The sequence below is a fragment of the Chiloscyllium plagiosum genome, unplaced genomic scaffold, assembly GCF_037043375.1.
Source record: "Chiloscyllium plagiosum isolate Xiang-an unplaced genomic scaffold, Cpla_swu_hap1 HiC_scaffold_9, whole genome shotgun sequence".
Classification (NCBI taxonomy): domain Eukaryota; kingdom Metazoa; phylum Chordata; class Chondrichthyes; order Orectolobiformes; family Hemiscylliidae; genus Chiloscyllium; species Chiloscyllium plagiosum.
In genome coordinates, this window is record NW_028270147.1 from 12,224,788 (window position 1) to 12,238,454 (window position 13,667).

General features: G+C 44.3%; 1 protein-coding gene across 1 annotated transcript in view; it reads left to right on the forward strand.

The window, feature by feature from the left end:
- The window catches only part of vtg3 (vitellogenin 3, phosvitinless), a 111,463-nt gene that overhangs the window by 31,369 nt on the left and 66,427 nt on the right, over positions 1–13,667 (forward strand). The window contains exons 10-14 of the mRNA XM_087990311.1: positions 1,142–1,360; positions 8,217–8,434; positions 8,514–8,611; positions 11,860–11,984; positions 12,077–12,166. Of these exons, the coding sequence (XP_087846437.1) occupies positions 1,142–1,360; positions 8,217–8,434; positions 8,514–8,611; positions 11,860–11,984; positions 12,077–12,166 (750 nt within the window). The remainder of the gene's footprint in view (positions 1–1,141; positions 1,361–8,216; positions 8,435–8,513; positions 8,612–11,859; positions 11,985–12,076; positions 12,167–13,667) is intronic.

A 13,667-nucleotide genomic window follows, 5' to 3' on the forward strand; every position in this document is an offset into this window, starting at 1 on the left:
GACTAAAATAAGGACACCAATACTGTACACATTACTCCAGACGTGGTCTGTTGTAATGTAGTGTTGCATTGCACAATACACCTCATTTAATTTATTCAAGAATAACTAGCAATATCCTTGAGATTGGTAAGATATGCCAGTGACACTGCTGCATTATAATGGCCATCGCATGCAACTGTGATGCTAGACATTTATCGAGGATAGGAGCAGAGGGAGGCCATTGATCCCCTCGAGCCTGTTCTGTCATTCAGTGAGATTGTGACTGCACTACATATTAATGCTAACTACTTGTCCCAGTTCCAAACTGAATTAAAAATCATTTAATGGAATTTTTCACTGTCTCCACAGCACTTTCAGACATAGAATCCCAGATTTCACTTACCCTTTGAAGTGTTTCATACATCATCACTGAACATCCCAGCTTTAACTTTACTCTGTTACTAACTAAGATACCTGCACTGCCCACCTTTTTAATCATCTGAATTCCGCAAGCACTTTTTTAATTCAGTCACAGGATTTAGGCATCACTGGCTAGGCCAGCAGTCATTGCCCATCCCTAATTGCCCAAGGGCAATTGAGAGTCAACCGCATTGATGCGGGTCAGGAGTCACATGGAGGCCAGATCGGGTGAGGATGGCAGATTCCTTTCCCTGAACTTAAATCAGTGAACCACGTGGGTTTTTATGACAATTAACAATGTTTTTGTGGTCATCAGTAGATTCCTAATTCCAGACCTTTTTTTTCAATAAATTCATATTCCAACACCTACCATGATGGGATTCAAACCTGGGTACCCAGAACATTAAGCTCCATTCCTGATGAAGGGCTTTTGCCCGAAACGTCGATTTTCCTGCTCCTCGGATGCTGCCTAACCTGCTGTGCTTTTCCAGCACCACTCTAATCTAGACTCTAGTTTCCAGCATCTGCAGTCCTCACTTTTACCCAGAACATGAGCTGAGTTTCTGAATTAACAGTCCGGCGATAGTATCACTCGACCACGGGCTCCCCAGTGATGGAGTAAGTCACTCACCCATCTTCGATAGATAAACTGGAATTGAGACAAGCTGAATTTAAATGATTCGTCCTCAGCATCGTGAGTGACGTGACCTGTACTGGACACTGACATTGTGTTCTTTTACAGCCTCTCCATGAACTTGTGGTTGAAGCCGGCAGCAAAGGGCATGAAGAGGAAATCATCCTGGGCCTCAAAGCCATTGGCAACGCGGGACAGCCGGCCAGTCTGAAGCGGATCCAGAAACTCCTGCCCGGATTCGGGAATGTCGCCAGCAGCGTCTCGAGCAGAATCCATGCGGAGGCCGTGATGGCGCTCCGCAACATCGCTAAGAAGGAGCCGCGCAAGGTGAGAGAGGACGGTGAATGTTCTCCTGAGTGGGGTGTGTCTTAATAGGAACTGACTGGCAGAATAGGGTGAATGATGAAAAGACAAGGCAAAGGAGGAGGTGGTGATCTACTAAAAGAATGGAAGGCACTCATGTAACCCAAGCCCTGTCACAGCACCCATTTATGGACCAGGAGAGTTAACATTTCAAGTTCTGTGAATCTTTAGCAGTGCTACAAAATGGAACTACTGTAAGAGTCCGAGCTTAAATCCAGCACCTTAGACTGGTCAGCCACACTACCATAGAAGATAGAACATAGAACAATACAGCACAGAACAGGCCCTTCGGCCCACGATGTTGTGCCGAACATTTGTCCTAGCTTAAGCACCCATCCATGTACCTATCCAATTGCCGCTTAAATGTCACCAAAGATTCTGACTGTACCACTCCCACAGGCAGCACATTCCATGCCCCCACCACTCTTTGTGTAAAGAACCCACCCTTGACATCCCCCCTATACCTTCCACCCTTCACCTTAAATTTATGTCCCCTTGTAACACTCTGTTGCACCCGGGGGAAAAGTTTCAGACTGTCTACTCTATCTATTCCTCTGATCATCTTATAAACCTCTATCAAGTCACCCCTCATCCTTCGCCGTTCCAACGAGAAAAGGCCTAGCACTCTCAACCTATCCTCGTACGACCTATTCTCCATTCCAGGCAACATCCTGGTAAATCTTCTCTGCACCCTCTCCAAAGCTTTCAGATCTTTCCTAAAGTGAGGCGACCAGAACTGCACACAGTACTCCAAATGTGGCCTAACCAAAGTCCTGTACAGTTGCAACATCACTTCACGACTCTTGAATTCAATCCCTCTGCTAATGAACGCTAATACACCATAGGCCTTCTTACAAGCTCTATCCACCTGAGTGGCAACTTTCAAAGATCTATGAACATAGACCCCAAGATCCCTCTGTTCCTCCACCTCACTAAGAACCCTACCGTTAACCCTGTATTCCACATTCTTATTTGTCTTTCCAAAATGGACAACCTCACACTTGGCAGGGTTGAACTCCATCTGCCACTCCTCAGCCCAGCTCTGCATCATATCTAAGTCTCTTTGCAGCCGACAACAGCCCTCCTCACTATCCACAACTCCACCAATCTTCGTATCATCTGCAAATTTACTGACCCACCCTTCGACTCCCTCATCCAAGTCATTAATAAAAATTACAAACAGCAGAGGACCCAGAACTGATCCCTGCGGAACTCCACTTGTAACTGGGCTCCAGGCTGAATATTTGCCATCTACCACCACTCTCTGACTTCGACCGGTTAGCCAGTTTTCTATCCAATTGGCCAAATTTCCCTCTATCCCATGCCTCCTGACTTTCCGCATAAGCCTACCATGGGGAACCTTATCAAATGCCTTACTAAAATCCATGTATACTACATCCACTGCTCTACCCTCATCCACATGCTTGGTCACCTCCTCAAAGAATTCAATAAGACTTTTAAGGCAAGACCTACCCTTCACAAATCCGTGCTGGCTGTCCCTAATCAAGCAGTATCTTTCCAGATACTCATAAATCCTATCCCTCAGTACCCTTTCCATTACTTTGCCTACCACCGAAGTAAGACTAACTGGCCTGTAATTTCCGGGGTTATCCCTATTCCCTTTTTTGAACAGGGGCACAACATTCGCCACTCTCCAGTCCCCTGGTACCACCCCCGTTGACAGTGAAGACGAAAAGATCATTGCCAACGATACTGCAATTTCCTCTCTTGCTTCCCACATAATCCTAGGATATATCCCGTCAGACCCGGGAGACTTGTCTATCCTCAAGTTGTTCAAAATGTCCAACACATCTTCCTTCCTAACAAGTATCTCCTCTAGCTTACCAGTCCGTTTCACACTCTCCTCTTCAACAATACGGTCCCTCTCGTTTGTAAATACTGAAGAAAAGTACTCATTCAAGACCTGTCCTATCTCTTCCAACTCAATACACAGTATCCCACTACTGTCCTTGATCGGACCTACCCTCGTTCTCGTCATTCTCATGTTTCTCACATACGCATAAAATGCCTTTGGGTCATCCTTGATCCTATCCGCCAAAGATTTTTCATGCCCTCTCTTAGCTCGCCTAATCCCTTTCTTCAGGTCCCTTCTGGCTATCCTGTATCCCTCCACTGCTCTGTTTGAACCCTGTTTCCTCAACCTTATATAAGCCTCCTTCTTCCTCTTTACAAGACATTCAACCTCCCTTGTCAACCAAGGTTCCCTCATACGACCATTTCTTTCCTGCCTGACAGGTACATCCATATCAAGGACATGTCGTATCTGTTCCTTGAAAAAGTTCCACATTTCCATGACATCCTTCCCTGACAGCCTATGCTCCCAACTTATGCTCCTCAGATCCTGTCTTACAGCATCGTAATTACCCTTCCCCCAATTGTAAAACCTACCCTGTTGCACGCACCTATCTCTCTCCATAACCAAGGTGAAAGTCACAGACTTGTGGTCACCATCACCAAAATGTTCGCCCACTAACAAGCCCATCACTTGTCCCGGTTCATTACCGAGTACCAAATCCAATATGGCCTCCCCTCTGGTCGGACAATCTACATACTGAGTTAGAAAAGCTTCCTGGACACACTGCACAAACACCGCCCCATCCAATCTACTTGATCTGAAGAGCTTCCAATCAATATTTGGGAAGTTGAAATCGCCCATGACTACTACCCTGTGGCTTCTGCACCTTTCCAAAATCTGTTTCCCAATCTGTTTCTCCACATCTCTGCTGCTATTGGGGGATCTATAGTAAACACCCAACAAGGTGACTGCACCTTTCCTATTTCTGACTTCAGCCTGTACTACCTCCAAAAGCAGATCCCCCTCGAACTGCCTTTCTGCAGCCGTTATACCATTTCTAATTAGCAACGCCACCCCCCCTCCTTTTTTACCACCCTCCCTAATCTTACTGAAACATCTGTAACCAGGAACCTCCAACAACCACTTGCTCCTATTGTAAAAATCCACCAACCCACTGTGAAGCAAACAGAGACAATGCTGGGAAAACTTAGCAAGTCAAGCAGCACCTGTAGAGAAAAACAAAGCTCAGCAGCATCTGATGGGAAAGAGAAAATGTAAACTTTTCGAGTCCAGTGTGACTCTTGTTCAGAACAGTGAAGGACACTCAGAAAGCAGAACAGTTCTGAAGAGATTAGTGCTGAGTCCACCATTGTCTGTTATTTATATAAATCATTTTGATGAGAATTTCGGTGAGTAAGTTTGCAGATGACACCAAAATTGGTAGTATCGTGTACAATGAAGAAGGTTACCTAAGATTACAAAGGGATCTTTATCAATTGGGCCAATGGGCAAAGGAGCAGCAGATAGAGTTTACTTTAAATAAATGTGAGGTTTTGAACTTTGGTAAGTCGAACAAGGGCAGGACTTATACAGTGAATGGTAGGCCCTCGAGAATGAAGTTGAACAGAGAGACCTAGAGGTTCAGCGACATTGTTCTTTGTCATTTGCATCACAAGTCGAAAGGGGGGTTAAGAAGGCATTTAGCACACTTGCCTTCATTGCTAAGACCTTTGAGTATGGAGTTGGGATGACACATTGAGACTGTACAGGACACTGGTCAGGCCACTTTTGGAGAACTGTGTACAGTTCTGGTCAGCCTGTTATAGAAGGGATATTATTAAATTGGAGAAGGTGCAGAAAAGATTTACAAGGATGTTATCGGGACGGAAGGGTTTGAGTTATAAGCAGAAGCTGGACAGGCTAGGACTAAACTAGAACATTGGAGGTTGAGGGATGATCTTATAGAGGTTTATAAAATCAGGAAGGGCGTAGATAAGATGTATAGCAGAGGTCATTTCCCCAGGACTCAAAACAAGGAAACATATTTTGAAAGTGAGAGGTGAAGTATATAAAATTATGAGGGGCATGGATTGGATAAATAGACAAAGTCTTTTCCCTGTGGTGGGGGAGTCCAAAACTAGAGGGCATAGGTTTAAGGTGAGAGGGGCAAAATTTAAAAGAGACCTAAGGGGCAACATTTTCATGCAGAGGGTGCTACAAGTATGGAGTGAGCTGCCAAAGGAAGTGGTGTAGGCTAGTGCAAATTACTGCATTTAAAAGACATCTGGATGGGTATATGAATCGGAAGAGTTTAGAGGGATATGAGCCAGGTGCTGGCAAATAGTCACAGGTGAGGTGCCGGAAGGCTGGGGATTGACTAACGTGCTGCCACTGTTTAAGAAAGGTGATAAGGACAAGCCAGGGAACTATGGACTGGTGAGCCTGACGTCAGTGATGTCAGTGGTGGGCAAGTTGGCTGGAGGGGATTTTGAGGGACAGGATGTACATATATTTGGAAAGACAAGGACTGATTAGAGATAGTCAACATGGCTTTATGTATGGGAAAGCATGTCATACAAAACTTGATTGAGTTTTTTGAAGAAGCAACAAAGAGGATTGATGAGGGCAGAGTGGTAGATGTGATCTATATGGACTTCAGTAAGGCATTCAACAAGGTTCCCCATGAGACACTGGTGAGCAAGGTTAGATCTCATAGAATACAGGGAGAATTCACCATTTGGATACAGAACAGGCTCAAAGGTAGAAGACAGATGGTGGTGGTGGAGCGTTGTTTTTCAGACTGGAGGCCTGTGACCAGGGGAGTGCCACAAGGATCGGTGCTGACCCTCTACTTTTCATCATTTATATAAATGATTTGGATGTGAGCATAAGAGGTACAGTTAGTAAGTTTGCTGACGACACCAAAATTGGAGGTGTAGTGGACAGTGAAGAAGGTTACCTCAGATTATAACAGGATGGGCCAATGGGGCCGAGAAGTGGCAGATGGAGTTTAATTCAGATAAATGTGAGGTGCTGCATTTTGGGAAATCAAATCTTAGCAGGACTTATACACTTAATGGTAAAGTCCTAGGGAGTGTTGCTGAACAAAGAGACCTTGGAGTGCAGATTCATGGCTCCTTGAAAGTGGAGTCGCAGTTAGATAGGATAGTGAAGAAGGTGTTTAGTATGCTTTATTGGTCAGAGTATTGAGTACAGAAGTTGGGAGGTCGTGTTGTGGCTGTACAGGACATTGGTTAGGCCACTGTTGGAATATTACGTGCAATTCTGGTCTCCTTCCTATCGGAAAGATGTTGCGAAACTTGAAAGGCTTCAGAAAAGATTTACCAAGGATGCTGCCAGGGTTGGAGGATTTGAGCTATAAGGAGAGGCTGAATAGGCTAGGGCTGTTTTCCCTGGAGCGTCGGAGTTTGAGAGGTGACCTTATAGACGTTTATAAAATTATGAGGGTCATGGATAAGGTAAATAGACAAAGTCTTTTCCCTGGGGTGGGGGAAGTCCAGAACTAGAGGGCATAGGTTTAGGGTGAGAGGGGAAAGATATAAAAGAGACCTAAGGGGCAACGTTTTCATGCAGGGGATGGTACGTATGTGGAATGAACTGCCAGAGGATGTGGTAGATGCAGGTATGGTTACAACATTTAGAAGACTTTTGGAATAGGAAAGGTTTAGAGGGATATGGACCAAACACAAGCAGATAGGACTTGTTTAGCTTGGGAAACTTGGTTGGCATGGACAAGTTGGACCGAAGGGTCTGTTCCCATGCTGAATGATTCCACGACCCTAAGAGTCATACTGGACTCAGAATGTTAACTCTGTTTCCCTCTCCACTAATGCTGCCATGCCTGCTGAATTTCTCCAGCCTTATCTTTGCTTCAGGTTTCCAGTCTCTGCAGTACTTTCACGGAGTAGGTTGAGCTTAGCAGCTAATCCTGAATGTGCAGAAAAGATCCAATCTCCAACTTCAATATGTCCAGCTTCAGCAATGCACTGTCTCAGGGGTGAGCCACAAACTCAGACCCAGGCTAAAACCTGTCCTAAAGAGAACAAGGCCCAAGCTTTGCAAACCTTCCTCCAATCAGCTCAGCCCTTTGTTGCCTGCGATCATGTTGTAGCCTTCCCTGCACTGAGGGCGTGCTGCAAGGTTGGGGGAGGAGGGGGGGGGGTCAGGCAAAATACTAAACAGAGACTCATGTGCCCTCTCAGGGACACTTAAAAAACATAACTTCAGTGAATGACAGGGATGTTTCTTGATTTTCCCTGGTCAATATTTTTCCCTCAACCACAATCATTTTTAAAAGAATGGTAATTTCATTGCTGCTTGTGGGATCATTCTGTACATGAATTATCCAATTCATTCTGTTACAACAATGACCCACTTCAGAAAGCACTAAATTTAGCTGTGAAGTGCTTTGGTGCATCCTGTTGAGGGAAAGGCACTATATAAATGCAGTGAGCTTTAAGGAGAGGCTAAAAAAACTCACTGGAGCGGTGGAGGCTGAAGGGAGACTTGATAGAAATCTATAAAATTACAAGTTGCGCAGATAGGGCTAATGGGGTCAGACTCTTATTCCCAGAGTTGAAATGTCTAAAACTAGGGGGCACGCATTTCAGGTGAGAGGGGGAGGGGCAGAGAGTGGTCGGAGTCTAGAACATGCTGCCAGGGATAATGGTGGAGGTAGATACAATAGGGGCCTTTAAGGGACTTTTGGATAAGCACATGAATAAGCAAGGAATGGAAGGATATGGACAAAGGGAAGGCAGAAGGGATTAGTTTAATTTGGCGTCATGTTCAGCACAACATCATGGGCTGAAGGGCCCGTTCCTGTGCTGTACAGTTCTATATTTTATTTTCTGTGTTCTAAGTCTTCCTGTTTCTTTCCATCTGTGTGATCAAGTTTGTAAACAGCCTCAATGAACCAAATCCTGCACCTAAGTTCAAAGCTTCTGTGCAGCAAACCTAACTCTGCGACCATCTCTTATGCAGGTTCAAGCCCTCACTCTTCAGTTATTTATGAACAGAAAGGTCCAGGCTGAAGTACGAATGAAAGCTTTTATTGTCTTGCTGGAAACCAAACCATCCTTGGCTTTAATTGCAACTGTGACTGACTCGCTGCTCAGAGAGACTAACTTGCAATTGGCCAGTTTTGGTTATTCCTACATGAAGTCTCTGGCAGGGTCATCAGTCCTCGAACTTCAGTCACTGTGAGTATGAAGAGATCATGAAGGATTGAGCAGCATGCAGGTCAGCTAAAACAATTGCTAACCCAGCTACTTTTCATAGGGCTGCAAGTTGTAACATCGCCATCAAACATTTGAACCAAAAGTGTGATTCGCTCAGTTATCGATACAGCAAAGGCTTACATTTTGGAACATTTAACGGTAAGGAGGGACTACAATCTGTTGCTCCGTAACGTTTTCTATTCTCAGGAAAGACTTAACAGGAAAAGAAAGAGAAAATAAATCATAATCCAGTGTGACAGTCTCAGTGTAAGTGTGTGACATGGTTGGAGGTGTCATCTTTCAAATTAGCCACTGAATCGAGGTGCCTGCCCTATCAGGTCAATATGAAAAACCTATGGCTTTATTTCAAAGTAGAGCAGGAAAGGTAATTCCTGTGTTCTGGCCATTATCTGTTGCTGAACCAATATGACAGCATAAGCAGATGGTCCTATCGTTGCTGTGCAAGCATTGGTTGTCCTATTTCCTGCAACACATTCCTACATTACAATGCTTCAAAACATGACCTCTAAAAGGAAATTGTTGGAAGCTATTATTAAAGAATATGTATCTGAGCATTTGCATAGTTCAAGGTCACCAGGCAAAGTCAACATGGTTTTGTGAAAGAGAAATCTATTGCAGTTCTTTGATGAGGAAACATGCACTGTGGATAAAGGAACCCTGAAGGATGTACTGTATTTAGTTTTCCAGAAGACATTTGTATCAGAGCTGCTGTAATTTCCGGCCTCGCCTCCCACAGCAGCCTGGGATGCAATTTATCCGGGCAGGGGATTTATCTTTTAAAGCCTGACAGAGCCTCCAACTCCTCCCCATTTCCCATGTCAAACTGGGCAAATTCCTCACAGTCCTTTTTCCTGAATTCCATACCTACTTTCTCCTTATCCTGAGTGAAGACTGAAGAGAGGTTTTCATTCTGTAATCTTCAAATACCCTGAGACCTCACACACACAGGTTGCCCCCTTGGTCCGTAATGGGCCCTATTCTTTCCCTGATTAATCTCTTCCCTTTAATGTACTTATACAATTTTACAATTCTCCCTAATTCTGTTCACGAGTCATCGTTCATGTTCTTTTTTTTTGTTCTTCTCATTTTTTTTTAAGCTTCCTCCTGTATTTTCTGTATTCTACTCGGAGCGCAGCTGATTTGCTCTCTTTGGACTTTCTAAAAGCATTTCTGTTATTTCTTCTCTAGTCCTTAATTGGCCTAGACATCCAGGGTTCTCTGAATTTATTGCTCCTACATTTCCCTCTAAGGTACATGTTGGACCTGTACTCTCCCCAGCTCCTTTTTGAATGCCTACCATTGCTCCACTGCACTGAAATGCAAGGAGCTGTTTCCAATTTATTGTAGCCAGGTCCTGCTTGATTCTAATAAAATCTGCTTTCTCCCAATCCAAAGCTTTCTTTTGAAGGCCATCTTTCTCCTTGTCCAGCACAAATTTGAACTGTACCGTGTTAGAGTCACCATTATCTAAATGCTCTCCCACTGCCATATCAAACACTTCTCTGGCTTCTTTCCCCAGAACCTGATCCAGTATTGTTGGGCTTTGTATGTATTGATACAAAAACCTCCCCTGGACACATTTCAAGAAATCCACCTCCCCTCTAAACCTTTAACACCATGACTATCCCAATTTATGTTGGGACAGTTGAAAGCCTCTGATATAATTAGCCGATAATTTCTCTTACGCATCTCTGTGAGTACTCTACATCTTTGGTCCTCTATTTCCCACTGACTATAAGTGGACACAAGGAGTTCTACTCTAGCTTTTGAGGGTGCAGATCTGTCAGTACCAGGTCTCTAAGATCCTAGTCATTGTGCCTGGCCAAAAGTACTTGTAATCAATGCTAATATTCTTGTTATTTTAGAACAGTGCCTCATCTGTATGGTGGTATATCCTCTACTATTAATCTAGGGTGGGAAAGAAGGCATACGGCATGCTTGCCTTTATTGGTCAGGGGATTGAGTGCAAGAGTCAGGATGTCATATTGCAGCTTTATAAGCCTTTGTTAGGCCACACTGAGAGTATTGCATTCAATTCCAGTCACTACATTACAGGAAGGATGTGGAGGCTTTGGAGAGGGTGAAGAAGAGGTTAGAAAAATTCAAGTTGTTCTCTGGAGTGGCAGAGGCTGACATGATAGAGGTCTATAAAGTCATAAGATGCATAGATTATGTTGACGGTCAGAACCTTTTGCCCAGAGTTGCATTGTTAACAACTAGGGGGCATGCATTTAAGGTGAGAGGAGGAAATTTCAAAGGAGGTAGAATGTATCAAACCCCTACAGCGTGGAAATAGGCCATTCAGCCCAACAAGTCCACATCGATTCTCCAAAGAGTAACCCCTTCCTCCTACCCTATATTTACTCCTGACTAATGCACCCACACATCCCTGAACACCATGGGTCAATCTACCCTAATCTTTATCTTTGGACTGTGGGAGGAAACCCATGCAGACACAGGCAGAACGTGCAAACTCCACACACGGTCGCCCGAGGCTGGAATCGAACCTGGGTCCCTGGTGCTGTGAGGCGGCAGTGCTAGCCACTGAGCCACCATGCTGTGAGGGGTAAAGCTTTTTTACACAGAGAGTGGTAGGAGTCTGGAACTTGCTGCCAGGGATGGTGGTGGAGGCAGATACAATAGGAGCTTTTAAGGGACTTTTAGATGAGCACATGAATATACAAGGAATGGAGGGATATGGACCAAGGGCAGGCAGAAGGGATTAGTTTAAATTGGCATCATGTCCAGCACAGCATTGTAGGCCGAAGAGCCTGTTCCTGTGCTGCACTGTTCTATGTTCTATAACCATGAGCTAGACCCAAGAAAAAGCAAAGATAAAGAAAGATTGATGGTCTTGGACTATCTCAAACCTCTTCTACACCACTTACTCATTGACGTGACAAATCCCACAAGGTATCAGCCGTGGTGACCTGGGGAAGTGCCACAAGCCTGAGCTGCTGAACAGCCCAAGGCTGTGAATTCCAATGTGGCAAGTTGTGAGACTCTCTTCAATACATCTGGGGATTTGTAGGCTAGCACAAGAGAATAAAGATTGAAGCTGCTGAATTAATATAACCTCTCAATCACTCATTAAAACCCTCCAGGGAAGGATGTAAGATCTTTTCTGATCTACCTGTTGCTTCAGTCCATCTCTATATAATTAACCAAGGAGCATTGTGAGATGAGAAACAAAAACTGCCCAATCACAAACGGCAAAAGTTATTAATTATCCATTCCACTTTAAGCTGCTCTGTCAATCAGAGGCCCGATAAAAATTATAATATGGTTAGGTAATGAAATGCAGAGCTGCATTTTGATAAGGTTTCTAATACTTGCTAATAGGGCTGTTGACAATGCAATAATGACTGTTGGAAATATTCCTGCAGATAAGTTTTTGGCTGGATTTGATGCCAACATTTACTTAATGAAGAAGTCAGAGAGCATTCTGCCAAGTTCTGCCATTGCCAACATCAAAGTTCAAGGGCTGGGAGTTTCCACAGATTTTCTGGAGGTAATTTAACCAAGAATTACAGACAAGGAAGTGTACCTACTGCTTTCAGCTCAGTTTCTAAACATAATAACTCTGTACTTGTCTTTTTAAAGATTGGTATCCAAGCAGAGGGAGAGTGGAGGCACAGTCAACCTCTTCGAAGAGGACCAAGGAGCAATAGCAATGAACACATAGCGAAGAAGGTTAGGAGAACTCCTTTCCCCAACTCCCTCACTCCACACCCCCATTCCCCCACCCCTCCCCAACTTTTCTTTCCTTCCTATTGTGAAGACCTTTGCTAGCGAGCCTTTCTCTGGCATTGAGGCACCATCTGGTATCTTATTCAGGAGTTTGCAAGTTCTCTGCGTGTGCTCCGGTTTCCTCCCACAGTCCAAGGATGTGCAGGTTAAATGGATTGGCCATGCTAAATTGCTTCATAGTGTTCAGGGATGTGCAGGCAGGGTGGATTAGACACGAGAAATGCAGGATTAGACAGAGAGAGGGTAGGGCATGGGTCTGGGTGGGATATTCTCTGGAGGATCAGTGTGGACTCGATGGGGTAAATAGTCTGTTTCCACACTGTAGGGATTCTATGGTTCTATGAAGCACGGTCTATAATGTTAGTTTCTGTCAGGCTCTTCCACTAAAATGGCCAAAACAGTGAAGCACAAACCTTCCACAATGCAGCTTCTACCTTTATGTGTTTCCCATAAAGGGGCACAAATTGTTTGCTGATCAACAACATGAACCCTCATTTGTGCTTTTCATGCTGCACTCAGACCTACCAAGATTACCATGAATGGCTCTCCTTGTCAACCTTACCCTTTACCTGAGGCATAGTGGTCCTCAAGTTAAACTCATCACCAATTATCTCTCTCTCCCTCTAATGAGAGAGCAGCCTTATGGTTCTCTGGTGACTTTACCTTACACACTAAGAATTGTGGGCATTACACATCAATAACTTAATATGCTTCAAGCTGTTTTTTTTCCACATAAGAATTTAATCCCTTGACACTCTTTCAAAGAGGAGGAGTATCTCAATCAATTTTTGCTCTCCTTGACCAACACCACGATTGAAAACAGATGAACTGGCTTTTAGAACATTGTTTCCATTTGTGGGAGCTTGTGGAACACAAATTGGTGGGTGTGTTTTCCTGACTGCACCAGTGGCTGTATTTCAGAAGGTCTCCATTGGTTGCAGAGCCCTTTGGGGATCAAAGATCATGAACACTGCTATGTAAAAGCAAGTTCTCCCTCATAATGTCTTGCCTGACCTCAGTCTAAATCAGACTCTGGGGGATAAATTGGAGTCACTCACCAAATCGGACTGATTATTTTCTAACGGCTGTGAATTTCACTGTGTTTGGGGGGCTACATTCACCAAGTCCAAGTTCCCAGCGTGAAACTTCATAAAGAGAGTACTGTCTGATTTAGGGATCACATTGTAATTGTATGACTCTAAGACTCAGGCCTTTTTTGAAATTACAGCATCAACTGGTGTCTTCTCCAACAGCATCATTGTTAATTGATTCCCAGGATACAGGCACTCTAAGAAAGTCCCATCCCTGGCCATCTTGAGAATTAAGGTACTAACGATCCTTCTTCAATTGCTACCACCACTTGGCCCAGATATTCCGCGCAGTGCTGTCAGGTTTGAGGGTCTTGAACCGCTGTTGATGAAGGGCAGGCTGATTTATGAAGTAA